The 23,766-nt window shown below is 36.1% G+C and overlaps 1 protein-coding gene across 4 annotated transcripts in view; it reads right to left on the bottom strand.

Moving 5' to 3' along the window:
• Window positions 1–1,492: 1,492 nt before the first annotated feature.
• The window catches only part of MMRN1 (multimerin 1), a 75,962-nt gene continuing 53,688 nt past the window's right edge, over window positions 1,493–23,766 (bottom strand). For all 4 annotated transcript variants that reach the window (XM_078445891.2, XM_078445890.2, XM_078445889.2 and 1 more), the window contains 3 exons: window positions 21,308–23,296; window positions 3,539–3,691; window positions 1,493–2,357 (listed from right to left, as the gene is read on the bottom strand). In XM_078445891.2, the coding sequence (XP_078302017.2) occupies window positions 1,936–2,357; window positions 3,539–3,691; window positions 21,308–23,296 (2,564 nt within the window). In that variant the 3' untranslated portion in view covers window positions 1,493–1,935. The remainder of the gene's footprint in view (window positions 2,358–3,538; window positions 3,692–21,307; window positions 23,297–23,766) is intronic.

Here is a 23,766-nt window from a genome sequence, read left to right as displayed (position 1 = left end):
AAACTAATATGGTATTATATGTCAATTATATCTCATTAAAAAAAACAAACAAACAACTCACTTTATACTTTCCTGCAGGGTTGGCCAAGTTTTATCAGGTTGCAGTTTGAAATCTTCTCCTACATTATTATTAGGAGTTTCATACATGTTGTTGCGTGTTCATTCCTTTTAATTGCTTGGCAGTCTACTGTATGGATATATAAGTGTGCGCTTAACCATTCATCTGTTGCTAGACATGTGGGCGGTACCTTGTTTTTGGCTATCACAAATAAAGCTCCCATGAACATTCATGTACAAGTCTTTGTATGGACATATGTTTTCAAGTTTTGGCCAATTTGAATTCTTCTCAAATTTCTGCTATAAGAAAACATCATTTTCACTTTCAAGATTGGCAATATTTAAAAAATTGTGAATTTTGATGAGGGTGAAGAGGAGCTAAAGAATGCTTTTTTACATGAGCAAAAGGGGACTATGGATCAGCACAAATCTTTTCAAGGGCAATTTGATAGTACTTATCAAAATAAGAAAAATATGCTTGTCCTTTATTACAGAAATTTCCCATAGTTTGCTGTAGTTACCCTCTGTGAGCCTCAGTTTCTTAGCAGTAGAAAGAGGATGATAATACTTAATATGTATGTCATAGGTCTAATATGTATATATCATAGGATTCTAGTGAGCAATAAGTAAATTAATTCCTGAAGAATGTTTGCCAAGCCAGACTTTTTTTCATTATTATTTTTACTATTTACTTATAGGAACCTATTCTTCAGAAATACTTTATTAAACATGAAAAAAATGCATATTTAACGGTGTCCACTACAATAACGGTGTTATAATAAAATACTCTAAACAAGCTAAAGAGGTCATCACGTAAATTGTGGTACATATATGGGAGGCAATAAAGACGAAGGGTGACTCTCCACTCTGGAGAAGACCCGGCCTGGTTCTAAATCCCGCCTCAGTCCTTGCTAGTTGTGGAGCTTGGTCCATCCTATAATCTCCCCGTGTCTGTTTCCTCAACTGTAAAAATGATAATAATAATACCCACTTTACAAGAGTTTTTGTGAGGAATCAAGGAGACATTCCATGTACGTTCCTTAGAAGAGAATCAGGACAGAGCGAACATCACGTAAATCGTAGTATTACTCTGGAATCTTATGTCCCCTTTAAAAGAAGATGAGCAGGCCTGATTGCACTGCCTTGGAAGGATACTCATCAGAGGAAACTTTTATTTTTTTCCGTGTAGATATTGTATAATGGAGGCAGGTAAAAGAACCACTTATACATGCTTAGACATAGATGTAAATGTTCCACTATTTGTCAATTATTACTTTAACCTCTAAATTACAGAGAATGGTAGTTAAGCATATTTCAAGTTTCAAATACAACTTTCTTAAGTTTGATTACAAATGAAAATTTTAATATATAAAACTGATCAACCCAATAATGAAGAGTAAAAATCAAAGTTAAAAAGACAACAACAAAAAAACACTTCTCAGTCTTTCAGTAATTTATTTGAATTTTGAACTTAGGAAATGTATGTTATATATTTATATACATAGGGAATAACAAAAGCTAAGTATTTTATTGTAGAGACTACTGTGACTGACAAAATCGAGTGATTGCCATTTAATCATATTACATTATATTAAAACTACTTAACTGGAGAAGACAAAAATCATTATGTCAACAAATGCACTTCGTTTTCTGTGTCACTAAATCTCTTTACGAGCGAAACTTTTTCGTATACAGGTTATCCGAGAGATAGTGAAATAATTTTATGACATAAACAAACTTACAGGCTTACTCAGATTAAAAGAAAAGTTGATTTTCATTTCATGTAGAAAGCCAAAAACAGAGCAGATGTGCTTGCAAAGATAAAGGAAAACTCTGGCTGCTTCTCAGTGAAGGTGATAGTCTGTCTTTCATACTAATTTATGTACGATATAACAAGTAACCACTAAATGTAGTAGCAGGGGGAAATTTGGCTGGAATTGTTCCTTTTACAAGTCGCAACCACACTTCCTGCCCATAATTTAATTCTAATAAGGCATCCCCAGTTAAAACCCTATCACAGCGTATTTCACTATTAATACTTTCAGATTCAAATGCCAGCTTGTCTCTTCCATCAACCACTAAAAATCCAGAGATATGGGCACTAAATGACTCAATGGTATACTTAAACACATACACCCCAAGATACGGAATTCTGAATTTTCCAGTTCTTGGAGTATACGAAGCTCCATAATTGACATCCAAATTATTAAATAAGATAGGACCAGGTGTAGTCATCCCATATGTGTGAGATGCAAAAAATGCCACCATCGGTGCATATCTGTAAGATCCTTTGGAAAAATCTGTTAGAGGAAAAAAAGTGGAGTCAATTTTCATGTTTTTTTTAAATATTGTCTTTCCTCATTTCTTTATCATTTTATCTCAGTTATAAAAAGGGCTACCAGCAGGGAAAAGGTCATTCATCAGATTTAACAAGGGCATAGGCAGATATGCCTGCCTCTTGGCTGGCTTATCTCAAATCATTTGCCCTCTGTGAGCCTCAGTTTCTCCATTCAGATCCGGCTAGAATGATAATAACGCTTAATACATCCCTCACAGAAATGCCTCAAAGATTAATTTGCGTGTTGCTTTGATCTCTCCAGAGATAAAGGAATTCAAAGCACTCTATGGTTCTTATGTTATGCCAGCATGTTTTAAAGCCCCTAGTAGGAATTGAAGCTGACATGATGTAGAAACAATTTTTCCAGCACCTTGTCAAACAGTTTCTAGAGGCTAAAACGGAAGCCAGACGAAGTCATATGCACTATAGAGAAGTAGACAAAAGCACATTTCTATGTAATTAATGCCAAATGTACTTACAAAGGCTGACATTTAAAAATAGACTAAAACATTTACTCTTTGGCATGCAGCATATTATTGAAGAAAGCCTGAGTTAAAATATGTTTTTGCCATCATTAAAGAAAATATATTTTAAATGTTGCACATATTTTCTTTTATAAAAATCAGAAATGGTACACTCTTAATTTGTAACAAGCAATACTTACGAAGGTAAATGGACAAAAAAGGCATTTGGTTCTACTTAGTACGTCTGAGCATATTCTAAGTCTCACCCAGTCACAATGGCACTGTTAGCTTAACCTTCATAGAAGACATGCTGCTAATTACTTATTAAAGCTTCATTTAAATGACCATATCTGATATGAATCAAAGGTATATTTCTTTATCAACTTGTTTGAGAAGAAAGTTTATATCAGTCAGGTATGTACATCTATGTTTTCTTTTAAGATGTACAAGAAAAAGAAAGACTGCCTCTATTATATCAAAATTGAAAATTTCAACAAGGGTACATCAATATGGATTTACCTGACAGACATTTCCGCTTGTAAACCATGTATGTCATTCGGTAAATTTCAGAAGTAAAAGGAATTAATCCTCACAAGAGTCCAGATTAATCATTTGCGAATATTTTCAAACAATGTTTTTATGACATTGAGCGAATCCAAGGCTGCATGCGCTTTCCTACCTGGAGCCAGAGCATTTTCGTCCACCAGCTTGACGGTGCAGTTACCACCAGTGAACGGATGTCGGCAGGCACAGATAGAGCTAGTCCTTCCGTTTATACATGTGCCTCCGTTCTGGCATGGGGACCTACTGCAGTCTGAATACCCCTCTGTTTCTGAAAAAGAAAGAATCGAGATAAGAGAGGCTGAAAGTGACCTATTTTCTTGTTGATCTTAAATTATAGTTTGCAGCTGAATGGGAAAAACATTGAAGCAGAAATAAGAAAAATGGGTTCCCAGGCCCAGGTTGGCCGCCAGTATAGTCCCAGGACTTCATCAAACCTCTTAACTCTCTGAGCTCCTTTTACTGCTTCTTTGAAGTGAGAATCATTCTGTGATATTCAAAGTGGGGACAATCCATTGTGTGAAAATGTTAAGATTTTGCTTAACTGTAGAACAGAATAGGCTATCTGGACACAGATTTGTATATATTGGAACTGATAAAGGTAGTACTTCAAATCATTGGAGAAGAAAAAACGTGGGTACATACATGGTGCTAATACAAATTAAATATTCCTAAAAACGTACTTTCCACATACAAAAACACTAAATGTAAAAAAAATAAAAAATAAAAAAACAAAAACAGGAACCCAAACAATCCATACAATGATATTACAATCAAGTGAAAAGAATATCTTTGTAGAACTGTAAGATTTTGGAGAACTCAAAGCAAAACAAAACAAAGATCCAGAAGCCATAAGAGAAAATCCTGACCTTTGACCACCCAAGAACAAAACACATTTGCAGTGAAAGTCAATCATCATCAGGTTCAAAGATGAGTGACAGATTAAGAGAAAATTTTTTTGACAAACACAAAGAACGAACGATATCCATAAGATATGAAAAGCTCTGATCAATCCAAAGGATTGTGGGAAAAAAAGTGAAAAATGGACAAGTGATATGAACTGGCCAAATACTGAACAAAACCCACAAAAGTTCATTAACATTTTTAAAGCCTATTCAACTTCACTAATTAAGGAATAGTAAATTTTCACCACCATTTTTATATCAGGTTGCAACATTTAAGAAGACAAAATATTCAGTTATGGAAAAAATGGGCATTCTCATACAATGTTGGTTAGACCTTAAATTGTTAGAACATTTGAGTGAACAATTTAACCATATTTATCAGAATTAAAAAGGCTCATGTGCTCAAAGCCAGAAATTTCTCCTGAAAGAATATAAAATCCAGAGACATTTGCCTATGTATACAAAGAGAATTGTTAAAAAAAATGTTCTCTGTGACATAATTTGCATTAGTGAAAAACTATAAGACACCTAAATGACCATTTCATTGTAAAATAAATTATAGGTATCTTTTCCCTAAGGAATATTAGACAGCAGTTAAAGAATGAGATAGATTTCTGACCCATTTGATTTACCGAAGGCAGAAAGTTCCAGTTCACTCATTAGATATAGAATAATTTCAATTATTTAGAAAACCTCAAATTATAAATATGGTTATAAAGGTAATTCATAATTATGTAAACACAGAGAAAAGGTTAGGGAATACATTACTGGCCACAGTTACCGCTATGGCGCCACCTTGTGACAAAAGTGTAAACAGCTTACAATTTACTCATTTCTAATCCTGATTGTTGATTTTTAAATTTAGGGTTATTTGCTTTGTTTAACCTTTTTCTCAAGAAGTGAGATCTGTAAATATCTTATATACCTTATAATTCATATTGAAGTAATTCAAATTCACATATAATGTGACCAAACTACATGCCTGTATTATTAGAATTTTTTTGCAAAGAAAATATATATTACACAATTAGAAATAGGTTTAAATTATTTTGATGTATTTTCTTCAATATTCCATAAACTGATTTTCTCATTATGGAAAATGCTACATGTATGTATTATCTTTTTAAAAATGTCTCGAACTGGCCTACACTTTTTTTAACATCATTTCTCAACCAAGTGAATAGGTTATTAAACCCTTCCATTTACTGTTACCTATCATTCTAAAACCTAGCTCATTGCTTCCTAGCTTTAAAAATTTCAATGATTCTCCATTACCTATAGAAATGTGAATTCTTTATGTCAAAGCACTGGCTTCATCTGTTCTCATGTTCTCCGAATCTAGCCCAGTGATCGACTCACAGGGTAGTGTTCAATTACAGTGTCTCATTAGGAATGAATTAACTGTGCAGTGGAGCTGAGGGGATACTGAATTATTTATGCAATCTGATCAGCTCTATAAGTCTTATTTTCCCAGATTGGAAAATGCTATTCTCACCTGTAGATTCTGCCCCCATGCGTGAATCAGGGATCAAACCTATTCGAGGCAGGAGAACTTCAGAAATTCTAGAAATGTACTTTTTTGTATTCCTATTGGCTCTACTGTGATTCTATAAAACCGGGGCCTTTGCTTTCTATTTAATGTGTAGGATGTGCTTTTCATTCTTCTCCTCCCTCCCATTCCATTACCTCTAGGAATAGGGTATTTCCTTGTTCTCTCTGAGTTGTTTCAGAGGATGACACTTTATTCTTTATTCTGATTCCTTTGCAGGATCATTCATCTGGAGGAGGGGTTCACTTGAGTCTGATTGCTCCTATTGCTGTAGTAGCTGGAACTTGCTGAGAATACACATGGTTTGCCTTCTGGGGCATCTCATGTTCCTACTGAATACCTGTCCAGGGAGCCTCACACACTGGTCTGCACCTGCTTCTGCCACTTGTGTTTTAAGTCCTTTTCTCTGCCTTCTTTGATGTTTTAGACAACTCTGGTCTCCAAATCCCTGTTTAAACAATCCACACCATGATACATAAAATTATGCCCATGTCTTCCAGAACTGGATATATTGGGAATTGACTCTAATTAGAGCAGGCTACAGTAACAGTTGCCCGTTATGACCTCATACTGAAATGAAATGACCTTATAATTTTGTTAATATTACATAAGTATTAAGTGTTCATTTTCAATTTTTGCAACTGCATTACATTGTGTCATAACAGGTCTTCTATGTTCTGATGTCACCAAAATTATCTAAAATCTCATATTTATTTAATTCATTTTAGTATGGATTTGTAATTATTACCAATAATTACATTTATCTTATTAGACTTGATTTACCATCTGTCCATAGAAACTGTTCTTTAATTCTGTATACAATGTTTTAAATTAACACTCCCAGCTTCATCATTTTCAAACTTATGTTTTATCTAAGTTCATCTAAGTCACTGATGAAAATACTTAATGGATCAGTGTCAAGCACAGAGTTTTATAACAGACAACTAAAGACTGATTGACATTGATTTATAAATTGAAACTATTTATGGTTATACAATCAGTTAAAATCTACTTTTGTACATCATCCGATTCACATTTCTACCCTATTACTAAAATACTTAAAAAGTGGTTAGGCATCTTTATAAGTTCTTGCATACGCTTGTGCTCAAAAGGCAATTTTTTCTTGAATTAACAACAAAAATCAGACCCCCTAAAAGCATCATTTTCTTTTTGAAATCTTCTTTAATCCCTGTCAATAGGATTAATTACATTAATTCTCTTATTGTCAGATGCTGAGAAGTTCTCGTGTTGAATTTATCAAACTTCAGTGTAATTGCTCACGTATCCTCCTGACTCTCGATTAGATTGTGAGCTTTTGTGAAGTCAGGGCTTGGATCCTCTATTAAACTTTGTGTCACTACTGACCAGCACGATGCCTGACATACCAAGTGCTAAAATGTCTTTTTAAAGTGGAATAAAGAAGCACAGGGTGTTGTATGGAATTCTTGAATCACTTATACATCTGAAACTAATAGCACTGTATGTTAACCACCTGGAGTGAAATTAAAAACTGAAAATAATAAAATAAAGTTGAATAAACAGATTAATGAAAGATTGAATAGATGACCACATTCTTAACCCAACACTCTATCCTTTCTTCACATTTTCAAAGACCAGGTAGAGTTTGATGCTATGATGTCATCGGCATGTTTTTCTAGAGACACGGAATCATCTCAAGCAAACTTTCCACAGCTTCTCTCCTACCTTGGGATTCAGTAACCTCTTAAACTCTTTATAACCCATTTATTTTCTTTGGTGGAGGTCAGTATGATTAGTTGAACAGTTCTGCCAACTCAACATTCTACTATCTTGGGTAAGTAGCATAACTAATCTTTCAATATTCATTTCCCTGCTCTGAACATGACTAAAATTCCTTTGCCATTGACTTGGAATGTTTCATAAGCTTCAATTTGTTCTGGTCTTTGCTTTCAGGCTCCTAACATGTACTTAAGTTACACTTTCTTATTAATCCTGCTTCTACATTTCATAAATGTTCATGTAAAACTTGAATTGACTGGAGAACTCCTTACATTTTCAAAGCACTCTACCTTTGCTAATATTTGTCGTTCTCTATTATAATTACTTGTGACATCTATGAGGTCCATGAGAAGAGGGAGTGTGTTGAATTTACCACTCTGTCCACTCAATCTTTCTCAGGGGTCATTCAACACTTACTCAATAGATAGTTAATGAAAAAAATGAAGCAGCAGGGGCACCTGGGTGGCTCAGTTGGTTAAGCGTCCGACTCTTGGTTTCAGCTCAGGTTGTGATATCATGGGTTTGTGGGTTCGAGCCCTGCATCAAGCTCTGCGCTGGCAGCACGGAGCCTGCTTGGGATTCTCTCTCTCTCCCTCTCTATACCCCTCCCCCACTTGTGCTCTCTCTGTCTCTCTCAAAATAAATAAAATTAAGAATAAATCTAAAATAAATAAATAAATAAATAAATAAAATGAAGTGGCCTGTTATATGGATGTCTTCTTCATTTTTATTTTTATTTATAGTACATATAATGTTATATATAATACATTTTATCTAATATATTTTACTGTCATTTTATTTAGTATTTACCTAATTCATTTTGCATTTTTATTCCTTAGTTTTGCTTTAGCATCAAGATCCCTTTCTTTCTTTCTTTCTTTCTTTCTTTCTTTCTTTCTTTCTTTCTTTCTTTCTTTTTCCCTCCTTAAACAATAACATTGCAGAGGGAAGATAACCCTGATCTCTGCTTGGGGCAGAATGGAGTTTCCAAAGAGGAGTGAGGAAACTTGACATTGCCTCTGGGCCAGTTTTGTCATATACAGAGAAGAGTATGATGTACAAATCTACTGCACAACTTAGGTCAAGGTAACATTCCCATACAACATTAGGACTTTATTTTTCATTCCAATTCCGATGCTCTCTAAAATGATTCCACCCTCATACTTATGGATGCATTAACTTTCAGCATTAGTCTGGGTCCGCATTTATCAAAATTGTTCCTTTCAAATAAGGCTTATCCTTCCATTGCTCTAAAATTGCTTCACATGCTCCTTGCCAACAACTTAGAGAAGTGTATTTATTTGCTTGTATTAAGTTTCCAAACTCATTGTTCTAATTACTCATATTCTATCTATTGGTGGATAGATGGATGGAAATACTGTTTCTGACCATCTTTACTACTTTTCCTTCAAGTCATCAGTTTTTACTTTTGTTCTTCTTTTTAACTCACATCTGTTGTTCTTGATACTTTTTCTGGAATCTTTTTTCTCAGCCTTTCAAATATAGCTTTAAAACTCATTTAATCCTATCTGCTATCCTTCGCAAATGTATTCGCTCTGTCCCAGAAGATTTACTCTAACCTTGTCATTAAATTATCATTCACTTATCTTTTTTTTTTTTAAATTAACACTTATTTACTTTTTGAGAGACAAGGACAGAGCATGAGCAGGTGAAGGACAGAGAGAGAGGGAGTCACAGATTCTGAAGCAGGCTCCAGGCTCTGAGATGTCAGCACAGAGCCCGACATAGGGCTCGAACTCACAAACCACAGGATCATGACCTGAGCCAAAGTCAGACACTTAACGGACTGAGCCACCCAGGAGCCCCTATCATTCATTTATCTTAAGACATGACCTAGGAAATTAAATGTTTCTATTTGATATCATCAACTGTTTTCACCTTTTTCTTAAAAGTCATAGCATTTAATCAAAAACAGTATTTAAAAAATGACAAATACATTAAAATGTGTTCAACACTATTAGTCATTAGGAAGATGCAAAATATAATCACAATTAGATACAACTACACACCTACTGAATGGTAAAATAAACAATATTGATGATACCAAGGGTTGGCAAGGTTGTGGAGAAATTCTTGTACATTACTAGTGGAAATGGCAAGTGGTTCGCCATTACTTATAAAAGTAAAACTATGCTTATTTTACAAGCAAGCTATGCTTTTGCTATGTATTTATTCAAAAGAAATGAAAACTTGTGTGCACACAGGAACCTATGCATGAATGTTTATAGCAGCTTTATTCATAATCACCTCACACTGGAAATAACCAAAATATCTTTCAACTGGGAAATGGATGAACAAACTGTGGTGCGTCCATGCAGTGGAATGCTACTGGGAAATAAAAAGGCATGCATTCAACAACACGGATGAATCTCAAACCTAGTGTACTAAGTGGAAGAAGGCAGACTCAAAAGCCTACATACATGCGTTTCATTTATGAAATATTCTGGAAAAGATAAACCTGTGAGGAAAGACAACAGACCACTTGTTGCCAGTGACTGGGAGTAGAGGTAGAGTCTGACTACAAAGGTACATAAGGAAATTTGGAGGGGGTGATGGGTGATGGACAGGTTCTCTGTCTTGATTGCTGTGGTGATCATATGACTGCATTTGTCAAAACTCACAGACTGTGCATCCTTCCACATCCCTATGTTTCTTTTTGTTTGTTTGTTTTCATTTTTTTTTTCTTAAAGATTGAGTTCTGTGATACATATACTTTCCTGATTATTATCACTCCTTTTTTTTCCTTCATTGATCTCTCTCTCTCTTTCTCGCTTTCATCAAACATAGGATATCTCCATGTTTTTATCTTCTTTTCTTTTTCTTTAGCTTTCTAATTTACTTCTGTGTCCTTGAACATCACCTCTGTGCAAGTAATTTCCAACTTTTACCTGCAAACCAGTTTTTGATTTGAGGCTTACATTACTAATTAACTTATGAACTTTTGATAGAAATAGTAGATTTGTTTTAAGTTTATTTATTTATTTTGAGAGAGAGAGAGAGAGAGAGAGAGAGAGGCAGGGAGCAGCAGAGTGAAAGGGAGAGAGAGAGAATCCCAAGTAGGCTCCACACTGTCAGCACAGAGCCCGATGCCAGGCTCCAACTCACAAACCATGAGACACGAGACCATGACCTGAGCTGAAATCAAGAGTTGGCCACTTAACTGATTGAACCACCCAGGCGCCGCTGCAGAAATAATTGATTTTTAAACTAATGTATCACAGACTAAACTTCCCTTCTTGTATATATCTGTGCTTCCTCCTTAATGTTCCTATTTCCATTAGTGGAAATCTTTATGGGATTGATGCTTTATTCAAACTTTGCTGTTATTCTTCATTCTAAGTCTTTGTATTTTCAATTAGATAATTTCTACTAAATATATATTCACATTTAACTGATACTCCCAGCTTCCATTTTATTCCTGTCTTCATCTATTCATGCCAGAGCTGTTATAATGATTTTCTAACTGGTCTGTCTAAAGAACTCAAACTTAATAATGCACATACATGATTAGCCATATTCCTGCTTAAAAATCTTCAGGGTGCCTGGGTGGCTCAGTCTGTTAAGCATCCGACTTCAGCTCAGGTCATGAGCTCAGGTCATGATCTCATGGTTCCTGAGTTCAAGCCCTGTGTCAGGCTCTGTGCTGAGGGTTCAAAGCCTGGAGCCTGCTTTGGATTCTGTGTCTCCCTCTCTCTCTGCTCCTCCCCAGCTTGTGCTGTATCTCTTTACGTCTCTCAAAAATAAATAAATGTTAAAAAAAAAAATCTTTGTTACCAAGAGAATGAATCTGAACATAGTATACTCAACACAGGATGTAAATGGTTGATTAATGAATGTTCAGCCCAAATCTCCCTCTTACATGAGATTTGCCCAAACACCCAGTTCTTAATAAGAAATGAAACCCTTATAATAATGAAAACATATAGCATTCATTTAGTGCTTAGTACATACTTTGGTATATTTCTTTCACATTCAAAATAGTTTTATAACTATGTAGTGTTCATCAGCATATGAAAAATTTTAAAAATAATAAAAATACATAAAACATAACAACAACCAAATGTCACATTGCTCTCTAGGCACATCCTCTATGATCAACTTTTGTTAAAACAAAACTACAAAGTCTCTGAGCCAGAGTCTTGCTTTCTTTATCTTTATATTCCCAGTTTCTTGCCGACTTCACTATTTTTCTATCAATTGAAGCCTATCCTATCATCTTATTTAATAATGTTGTAATCTGCTCCCAGCATATCCTGGTGCATCCTGCAGTACACTGATTCCCTTACCTTCTCTGCTTTTCCTTTTATGCATAGCATTTATTACCTTTTAACATATAATGCAATTTATATTTTTATTAATTGTTTTTTCCTCTATCACTGCGAGAGTGTAAACTTCAGGAAGATAGCTTTTTTTGAAAAAAAAAAAAAACAAAAAACAACATTATGATGTGTCCAAAATACCTAGAACAGTACCTGATTCCACTTAGCACTCAGTTCTATTTGTCGAATTGAATCGAACAGTTAGGAACTATTAGTATTTTCAAATAACAGTAATAATTCTAAAGATAGTTATTTGACCCTAAGAGAAAAACTGCTTAAATTAGTTTGAGCACAACACTTTGGGGTAATATAACACTGAATTATAAAAATTATCTGATGCTTTTACCGCACCTTTAATCTAGGAAGGTATTTTTAAAGATCTAGAGGTAGATATGCAATTTGAGATTTTTAAGAAAATTTCTTAGATTACAATAAAGTCACTGATTTTAGGCGATATTTGGAAAGTAGAGTTGATGCCATCTCATTAGTACCCAGATAACTATTTGGGTTACTTGAGTACTTTTCATAACTTCCAATAATACGGCAGTCTTGCAGAATCTTGCAAGAATCAGATGCTAACATCCACCTGAGGTATGCTTGTCCTACTACTTCTTGCTCTTTTCTCACTATTCTCTCCTCACTTCTCTTTCTCCACCACCCTTGGAGGATGTTGTTCCCCTGACTCTGCTCTATTTCCCATCTCTCTGTAGAATGCATACCTTCCCCTGGCTTATCCCACCCACACCCAGAGTTTCAAAACACTGTCTTTATGCTGATGCCTCTCAAATCTAAATATCCATACATATTTTAAAATTTAACACTTGCTTATGATTATAAAGTCTAGAAAAGAATTCTTAAAGGAGCATTGATTAACCATAAAAATGGCTTCCTTTTTTGGTAAAAGGTAGATGTATATTTTGGTTCCTCTATCATTCTGGCACAATGCCATGCAATAGCTTTCTTTCACTGATTTCTTTAATTCTCCATACACTGTGTAATGATATTATGGGTAATTTTTTGGAGGTGAAGAGTCTTGAGTTTAAATCGATCAATAATGTCGGGGCGCCTGAGTGGCTCAGTTGGTTGAGCATCCAACTTCGGCTCAGGTCATGATCTCACGGCCAGTGAGTTCGAGCCCCGCTTTGGGCTCTGTGCTGACAGCTCAGAGCCTGGAGCCTGTTTCAGATTCTGCGTCTCACTCTCTCTCTGACCCTCCCCTGTTCATACTCTGTCTCTGTCTCTCTGTCTCAAAAATAAATAAACGTTAAAAAAATTAAAAAAAATAAATCGATCAATAATGATATCAGTAAAGGTGACATGTCATATTTTCGCCCCCAAAGAATGGTATTCAACATAAACATATTTGAATAGTTCAAAGTAATCTTATAATAAAATACTTATTACTTCTTTTCAGGGTCACTTTTAAGCTATGTATAGTGAAATTGACAATTAAATGTTTCTCAAACTTCATGTGCAGTTAAAATTTGGTACAGCTATTATGTTTATGCTTCAATTTTTCGTCAAGATGTAACTATAATGTCTGCTCAGACAGTAGTTCACAATATGTGATTTAATAATCCCTACACTTTCCTTCTCGTGTTTGATAACTCATGTATGAAATCATACTATCATGTGCAATTTTCAATTTATAGTGTTTTTGATGCCAGTACAAAGACATCTATTCATTGTATTTAGTTATGGACCTGTTAATTTTTTTTTAATGTTTACTTATTTTTTACAGAGAGACAGAGCATGAGCAGGGGAGGGGCAGAGAGAGAGGGAGACCCAGAATCTGAAGCAGGCTCCAGGCTCTGAGCTGTCAGCACAGAGCCCGACTTGGGGCTCGAACTCAGGAACCGCGAGATCATGACCTGAGCCGAAGTCAGACGCTCAACCGACTGAGCCACCCAGGAGCCCCTAGTTATGGACCAGTTAATAATCAAATCTGTTTTCAACTCTTGGGTGCCAAAGAATAGTCTATTGTAGAAATAGCTCCTGTGATTCAGGAGAAAGAACCTAAGCATGTTCGGTGTCTGTGTAAATGGGGACTTGGTATTCTGTCCCCTTTCCTTTTTTGTGTCAGACCATGTGTTACAAATTTTGGTTCAGATGTGAGTATCAAACACATGGGTTTCTGCCTGCTCACCTCAGATACCATGGACACTTTACTACAAGACAAGGTACAGGAAGGGCCTGTCAGTTTTGTCAGCATCCTCTCCTCAATTGTCATCCTTCCATCTGAAGGAGAATCACATGGAAACCTGGGGAGTCTTTTCTTCTCCCGGGAACCATGAACGAAAATAGTACATTTAATATTCTCTCCAACACTGGTATGTTTTATTGACACAAACTGGGGAGACTCTCCCCAGCAGACAGGCTTGCTAATCAATTCTGACATAATGAATATCTTTACGATCATGAAAAGAAAAGAATTAATGGAGCAGGCCTGAGACTGCTAGCTTTAGAGAGGCCTGCTTGCAAGGTTTTGTCCTTAGCCCACATCTGGGCACTTGGCTTCTTGCCATTTCCTAATTGGTAAGCGTCATTCACCGTGCCCCGACTTTTTGTACAAATAATGTGGGTATCCTGAACATCTGTTTTCTTTCTGAGAGTCTGGAGTTGTGGTAGATGCTAGGCAGAGGGTGCCTACATGACCAGTCCTGTTATAGATGGAATGTTTGTGTTGGCTAAGAATTCATACATTGAAATCCTGACCCCCACCCCCCAGTCTGATAGTATTGGTAGGTAGGGACTCTGGGGGGGGGGGGGTGAGTAGGTCATGAGGGTGAAGTCCTCATGAATGGGATTAATGCCTTTTTTTAAAACAGACCCCAGAGAGCTCTGTCACTCCTTCCCTTTCTGCCATGGGAGAATATAAGACATGTACAGTCTGCAACCTGCAAGAGGGTTCTCTCCAGAACCCAACCATGATGCACCGATGTGAGACTTCCAGCTTCTAGAACTGTGAGGAATAAATTTCTATTGTTTATAAGCCACCTAATCTATCGTACTTTGTTACAGCAGCCTGAATTGACTAAGACAAGCCCCAATAAAACCCTTGAGTGCTGACCATCTGAAGGACTTCTCTGGTAAGAAATATTGCACATACGTTACTGCATTTGTGTGTGTGTGGGGGGGGGGGCAAGGGGGACTAGAGAAAAGAACACACACAAGCGTGCTCCTTTATAGGAGAGAGTGAGCATAAGAAAGCTGGTACAAGATTTCTCCAGACTGCCTGTATCATTTGCCCACTCTGATTCTATCAGGTATCTTCTCACTATAATAAACCTTAGCTCTGTGCATAACTATATGCCAAGTTCCATGAGTGCTTCGGGCAGATCACCAAACTTGTGTGTGGTTTTGGAGACCTTATAAAATATATCATGAATTCTAAATTCAAGCACTTGTCCTTCAAAATTTAATTAGCTTATAGTTAACTATTTTGTACAGAAGTCAACATATTAATTATCTTTTTTTTTTTTTTTTTGAGAGAGAGAGAGAGTACAATCCAGGGAGAGGGGCAGAGGGAGAGAGATGGAGAATTTTAGGCAGGCTCCACACTTAGAATGGAGCCTGACACAGGGCTCAATCCCAGGATCCTGGGATCATGATGTAAGCTGAAATCAAGAGTCAGATACTCAACCAACTGAGCCACCTAGGTGCCCCACCTTATTCGTTATCTTGAGGTATATTTGAAAATGTTAATTTTTTTATAATATGGAAAAACACTTGAAGAGTAGAAATTACCTTGGAAAAGACCATTATTAAACTTTTTGCAGGTATTTTTCAGCAATTGTTAACACAGATACATTTTTTTACACTTAAGCCTTTACATTTTGTATCCTATTCTTTTTGAGTTATCATTATATGATAGGCATTAACTCAGTTATAAACATATGTTGAAGTTATTTTAATATTTATTTATTTATTTTGAGAGAGAGAGAGCAAGCAGGGAAGGGATAGAGAGAGAAGGAAAGAAAGAATCCCAAGCAGGCTCCATGCTGTCACTGTAGAGCCCAATGTGGGCTCCAACCTCCTAACTATGAGAGTGAGAACATGACCTGTGTCATAATCAAGAGTCGGAAGCTCAACCGACTGGGCCACCCAGGCACCCCCATATGTTGAATTTAAAATACAATGACTTATAAAGATAGGGAATGATGGAATACCATGAGTCTGTAAATTATGTTGATATATGTAAATGATTATATGTCAAGTGTTAATTGAAAATATTAGAGAAAAACCATAAACATCAGGTATGGCTAAAAAAATTGTGTCATATGGATGTAACTAATTTAATGAAGTATTGTATACAAGTTAGTTCCATGATCCTCAAAACAAACTTTTGAGGTAGATATATTATTCTATATTTTATAATAAGAAAGCAAGTTTTAGAAAAATAAATGACATGTTAGAAATAAATACATTGCCAGACAGGACCTGAATCTTGGTTTCCTGATTCCAAAATCAGTGCTCCATAGTCATCATAACTGTCTCAATGCACAGTCACAAAAATTAGATATGGTTATAAAGTGGTATAAAACAGTTAAATATCCAGGCTCCTATTTTTCTCTTCTAAATCACTTATATCCTCAGCAATAATTTTACGAAGTGTATTTAGTACACCAGCAAGTCTTATGTAGAATGTAATCTTTCTTAAGAGGAGTGGTTAAAGGGGCAATTATGGATAAAAGAAGTTTATGATGAGAGTTAAGTATATTTGGTAAGCACTGGGAAAGGGTCACAAAAAAAAGTCAGTGGTTTTACGAGGAGGGCGTGCGCGTCCTCAGTGATGTTGCTGCTGACGTGTTGCAGCAGAATTCAGCTCCTCTTAGAAGGCAAGCAGCCAAACCCTCTCTGCAGGGACAAGTCTGCCAATTGCTGTACAAACAAATCTTCAAAGATGAAATAAAACCCTCTTGGTGTCTATGGGAATATTGTGTAGACACAATCAAATATTTAGTGATTCAACTGGAACAGCTTATCAGCACCGGCCTAGGAGGAATCATGATTAACGTAGCTGAATATGGGGATGGCTCACAAGGAACTGATAGGGATGAGGACTCTGAATTTTGCCCTTCTATTGCATCAGTCAGAAAAAGATCTTGTGAATCATTGATGGTGACTTTCAGTGACAACTGCCCACTGGCCATATCACAGAAAATCCAAACTGGAAAGTAGCACCTTTAATTCCTGGTAAGTGCAGGAATGGATGGCAATATTTGGATCTTCAAGAAAGGAAACTCTCTGTGAGTATCAATCCTGGCCATCTGGAATATTCAGGTATGGCCAGACACTGAGATAGATTTGATGCATTGAACAGAAGCAGAAGGAAGAGAAAGGTGGGTGAACGTTACTACACAATCTCTGGGCATAGTGGTTGAGGACTGAGCCCTGAGTCCAAGAGACCAGGGGCGAGGCTTCATCACTAACTAGTTGCACGAACTTAAGCAGAACAGGTCGGTTCATCTCTCTGAGGGTTAGTTTACTTATCGTCAACAATAACAACAATGACAGCTATTTCATAAGTATTGTTAAATGGGCTAATATATAGTATAATTTTTATAGCGCCTGTGATATACTGAGTGTTAATAAGTAGTATTCAATATTATATTATTATAATATTACTATTATTAGGCTTCAAAGGAAGTTATCAGTATGAAAATTAAGATTACATTTTTAAATGACATTTATACGGTTTTTTCATTCTACTAACTGAACTTACTATTCTGCAAATACTGACTATAATCTGAATAATATTATTGTGACATTCATAAGATGATAAATTATCTTCTGATGTTGGTTAGGTAGGGGAACACTCTGGCTACATGGTAGTTATAATAGAATAACAAAGGTCAAAGGACACACAGCCATATTTAGCCAGTGTGCCAGTCTGTCCCACCCCTAGTATGAAGCAGGTTATGAAAAGGAGTAGTTAATTGCAATTGGTTTATTCTTATAGGAGAACTTAGCCTGAGTCCACTGGTTTTATCACCATGCGTAGACTTCACCTGCTCAGCCGTTCAGTGAATGCCATTGGTTTTATGGCCCATAGAAGCCGGCTTAATGAGCTTGCATATCTACGCATCCACTAAAAGGATCCTACGCGTTATGCTGCTGGTCCTACATAAAGTGAATATCTATCTACTCAGTTCACAAATTAGGCCAATATATCTTTATTGCCCTGACATTGTTATTGGCTATCTTTACTGAAATAAAATAAATAACTTTTAATTAATTATTAATTTTGGTAGATAAGCCTATAATTTTTTTTTATTTCCAGTAAATAAAAGAACAGGAAGCAACTTTATCAAGGCATCATTGGAAAAAAGAGGATCAGAACTAAGTTAATTATTAGCCCATTAAGCCCAATACTGAGTCAGCTGCTATATAAATATCTAAATATAATTTTCCTAAGCTCCTAACATGCATTCTTTATACTAAAAAAGTTTATAAGTTCTTAAGTTCTATTAAACATTTTACCTCAACTAATTTTGAAGCTATTCAAATTTTATACTTACTATATGGATCCAGGTATTTTTTGGTTTAAGAAAAAAAAAATGACATGGTTTGCCTGCTGTGTGATCACATGTACTATAGAGCTTAACTGAAACCCATTTGCAGTGTTCACAGGAAGACTGAAGATGGAAATAAAATGCAAAAAAGAACAACTGATTATTTTTTTAAAAATAATTATTATAGGGGTGTCTGGGTGGCTCAGTCGGTTGGGCGTCTGACTTCGTCTCAGTTCATGATGTCATGGTCCGTGGGTTCGAGCCCCGCGTCGGGCTCTGTGCTGACAGCTCAGAGCCTGGAGCCTGCTTCAGATTCTGTGTCTCCCTCTCTCTCTGACCCTCCCCCGTTCATTCTCTGTCTCTGTCTCAAAAATAAATAAACATTAAAAAAATTTAAAATAATTATTATAAGAACATCTTGTAATGAAATACTACTACTTTTGCCTTGGAAACATGTAAGTCTGAATCGTTTATTCTATGATTGCACATGACAAGGTTAGTCTTCCTGGGTCAGACTAATTGGAAGGAAGTCATAAGTAAAATACAATAATTTAGGTAGTCAAGAAACAATTCGACTTTGTATTATTCTGTGATATTTAATATTATCAAAACATCCAGAGATTAAATATGAAGTCATATGATATTAGAATAATGATCACTCATAATTAGAAAGCTATAAAATAAAAAAATTCATCCAACTGGGCGTATAATTTAACAGCAGACTCATGTGAGAGGCACACTGGCATTTCTTTTAGTGAGAATCAGTAGCTATTCTTTTCACTGTGGAAAGATTATTTAATATTATTTATGTGCCAAACATATTCATAAAACACTTCTCTCAGAGAGACTATTAAGTAGTTTATATGCACTGCATTGAATTCCGCCTTCCTCCCAAATTTATGCTTCTCTATGGGTGTTTACAACTTTTATTAATGATATTGCTACCCTCTCATTTCCCAAATTCAAAACCTCAGAATATTCTAGGTTTCTCCCTCCCCAAGTGCCACGCATCCAGGCTGTGATTAGCTCACCTTTTTCACAATAATGCATTATGCAAATATTTCTACCAGTGAGCTCAACAAAACACCTAATGCGATCCCATCACTTAAAAAGAAGAAACAGGGACCCAGACAGGTGAACTTGAGTAAGGTTACAGAGAAACTTACTGAGACCACTAGGACTCGAGTCATGATTTGTTGCTGCCTTGGATCATCAATTTGTCCACTCTTCTGCTGTCTATTAATTTTATTTTTGCAACATGTCTCACATCTGTCCCCTCTGTTTCAACCACCTCTTTCTTAGATCTGGCTCTTATTGTTCTAATACTGTCCTAACTGGTATCTCTAGTTTCATGCTTTGCAGACATGTTGTATACTACTGCTAACTTCATGCTTCTGAGATACAGTTCTTACCACACCCAACCGATTGCTCCAAATTTTCAAAGACCACTTTTTACAAAATCGAGTCTAAATGCCTTAGTGTTTGTGATCTGAATGTGTCTACCCAAAATTTATATGTTGACATTCTCAATCCCAAAGTTGATGATACTAGAAGGTGGAGACTTTGGGAGGTGGAGCTCTCATGAACAGGATTAGCATTCTTTTTTTTTTTTTTAATTTTTTAATGTTTATCTTTAGTTTTGAGACAGAGAGAGACAGAGCATGAGCGGGGGAGAGGCAGAGAGAGTGGGAGACACAGAATCAGAAGGAGGCTCCAGGCTCTGAGCTATCAGCACAGAGCCTGACGCGGGGCTCAAACTTGTCAGCTGTGAGATCATGACCTGAGCTGAAATCGGATGCTCAACCAACTGAACCACCCAGACGCCCCTAGCATTCTTTTAAAAGAGACTGCAGAGAGATCTCTCATAACTTTCACCATGTAAGAGCACAGCCAGAAATCCCCAGCTGTGAGCCAGGAAGAGGGCCCTCATCAGAATATGATCAGGCTGACACCCTGATCTTGGACTTTCCAGCCTCCGAAACATTTCTTGTTATTTGAGAAATACATTTCTTGTTATTTGAAAGCTACCCAGTCTGTGGTATTTTGTTATAGCAGCCTAAATGAACTAAGATGCTTAGCTTGGCATTCATGGCTTTCTGTGATCTACCCAACTGAATTCCTGCTCACTTATGCAGTCATTCAATCAGACAGTCATTGAACAGATATTTACTGAGTTGCTATTGCATACCAGACATTTTGTCAGATGATGCCAAAATGAATAAGACTTAGTATGGTCACATTCATCCAGGAGCTCATTATCTAATAGGTTTCTTAATTACATATGCAAGTAAAAATGTCCTACAGGGGCAAATTTGATTGTATTATAGAGGTCTTGTCAGAAAAGAAGTTAAGAGGGGACCTGGGTGGCTCAGTCAGTTAAGCGTCTGACTTCAGCTCAGGTCATGATCTCATGGTTCGTGAGTTCAAGCCCCATGTTGGGCTCCGTGCTGACAGCTCAGAACCTGGACACTGCTTCAAATTCTATTTCTCCCTCTCTCTCTGCTCCTCCCATGCTAGTGCTCTGTCTCTCTCTCTCTCTCTCAAAAATAAACATTAAAAAAAATAAAAGAAAAAAAAGAAAAGTTAAGAAACATGTAGACAAATATTTGCATTATAAACACTTGTTTTGTTTTGATGCTTAATTTACATCGGATGGAATCTCATTCAAATGGTACATCAGTGACCTTTGAATTACTTAACTATTTACCCAAGTTCAAGAAAGAGCCTTTTATATTTTATGGACTTGATAAACCACACAGATCTACTAAGTACCCTTTAAATTGAAAGAGATTAAAACTTATTTTTTCAGCAATAGCTTACCAGGAACTAGAACGTTGTCTGTGTTTCTTTGGGTCCGGCCTATCAGGACAGTGGTAAGATTCCCTGTTGGTTTTTTAAGTGAATTGGGTTTCTTCAGCAATAGTTTTATTTGCTTCTGAGACTTGACAATATTTGCAAGACTACCAGACAATGTTTGATTCACATACCAAGTTAAATTGGATATGGCAATTCGAGTTTTGATTTCAATTACTGATTCCACAAAGTCCGTCAGACCTTTCTGAAGAAGCTGAATATCTGGCAGGGAACCTTCTATCCACTTAGGTATGGTAGCATTCAGTTCTGATATACTTGTAGAAGCATCATGACACATCATTAAAACTTCATGCAGAGTTTTGTTAAGTAGAGAGAAATTGATTGAAAGGTGAATGGATTTTGCTTCCAGTGCCTTAAATCTGGAACTTAGTACCTGCAGTTGAATACCTTGGTCTCTCTCATTTGTAGCCGTATTGCCTTTTTTTAGTGAAACATAATAAGGTATGAGTGTCTTGGTCACTTTAGACTCAATTCCTTGCAACCTAGTTTCAAAATTTTGGGAAATCTTTGTGGCTGAGAGTATTTTCTCCTCTAAATGACTCATATTTTGCCGGTATTTTGTCACTTGGGAAGTGGTTTCATTGAACATTTGATAAATCTTTTGAAAGTTGGACTGACTTAGTTTCTCATCTTTAGTACTATCTGCAAGGACCTTGGCAACTTGCAAAACAAAGCTGTATCTCTGACTGTCATTGACCAACATCTGAATAGAATCATTCAAACGTTGGAATTGAGGAATAAATGTCAAAATAGTTTCCATATTTTGGGTGCATTTGTGATGGACCTCAGGATCATACTTTATGGTACTTAAAGTCTCTTTTAGCATGTAGTTATCTTGAATGAAATCAATGGCATTGTTTATAATAGTCATTGTCTTATTTAGGCCATCTTCCATTTCCAGGGCATATTCATTGATACGTCTGTCTAAGGCATCACTACGGCTCTGCACTTCATTCCTAAGTAAGTTGTGTCTTTTTGAAAGTTCTTTGATAAGAATATTTAGGGTGTTGACAGCAATAATCAGATTTTCCACTTTTTTCCTTGTAGCTACTGCTTCTTTTGGTTGCTCATATGTCGTTGTCTCTCTAAATGGTGCTCCCCGCTCAAGCAAGGGTTGAAGGATCTCCATATCGTAAGTCAAATCATTTAGCTGCTCATTCATTTTATCCACCTTATTGTCCATGGGAAAGAGAACCTCAGCCAGTGTTTGGTTTAAAACTTGTAAATTCTCTTCTGTGTCCTTAATTTGAAATTTAAAATCATTTCTGCACTTGGATAACATGTCTTCACATTCACTTCTGACAGATTCTTTCTCCATCTCCAAAGCCATGGTGAGATTGTTAATCTTGCTGTCGTGGATGTGCAAATCATCAAACATTTGCAGCATCATCAAACCCTGCTTCTTCATATTCTCATGTAGAGCAGACATGTACTCAGTGACATTATTGCTAAGTGATTCAGCAGCTGGAACACCCTTCTGATCTGATACTTGTTCAGTTGATAAAAGCTGCTCGTGTACTTCCCTCATTTTAGAAAGAGTCTTGTTGAGGGATTCATAATACAGAACACTCCTTGAGTGTTCCTGTTCTAAAGCACCTTCTAAGTGAATTTGCTTTGCTTCTAATTCTTTAATAGGCTTTTCACATGTAAAAGTCATTTCTTGTCTTATATTCACAATGTGATTCTTTAGATCTAGTATATCAGTTAAACTGGGCCTATTTTCTTGCATTAAAACAGACTTTTGCTGGACTGCTATTGAAACCACGGATTCATTAACTTGCCGAATTATTTGTCTGGTGTTTTCAAGGTCCTCTGATAGGCTGGATACAGTCTTGAAGAGCTGTGCTACAGTCTCTTGCATTTCATTTTGAAAAACTTTAAATTGTTCTCTTACTATATTCTTTACCAGATCACTAATGCTTTTGGATTTTAGACCTAAAGAAAGAAATATTAAAAAAACAATAAATGATACATGATTTTAATTATATAAACTTTAGATATCTCTAAACAGATATAAAGTTTGGGACTAAACCCTAATAACATGTAATAATAAAAGTACTTTGCTACATTTACTTATGAAATTTTAAAAGTTACTATAGTTCATAGGAGATCACTTTCTTAATTGGTAAAACTGAAGGAAGAAATCAACTGTGGTGTAGAACGCACCAGAACCATAAACAAAAGATATGAAGAAACTGCTACTGATTTCAATTAATAGGCCCTTGTACCTTACTATTCTAACTCCAGGCTTAGTCTGGTATGAAAATAAATGGCTTTGGGCTTTCTGCCTCAGTAAATAATACCTGGTGTTATCTCATGACTATGTTATTAGGTTTCTAGTAATTAGGTTTCAGAGCTTGTGTTTTGAGCTCATAAAAACTAATAAGCTGACTTCAGAGAAGAAA

The sequence above is a fragment of the Panthera onca genome, chromosome B1 (genome assembly GCF_046562875.1).
Source record: "Panthera onca isolate mPanOnc1 chromosome B1, mPanOnc1 haplotype 2, whole genome shotgun sequence".
Taxonomy (NCBI): Eukaryota; Metazoa; Chordata; class Mammalia; order Carnivora; family Felidae; genus Panthera; species Panthera onca.
The sequence above is the reverse complement of the archived record's forward strand: the minus strand, read 5'-3'. Positions and strand labels throughout refer to the sequence as shown.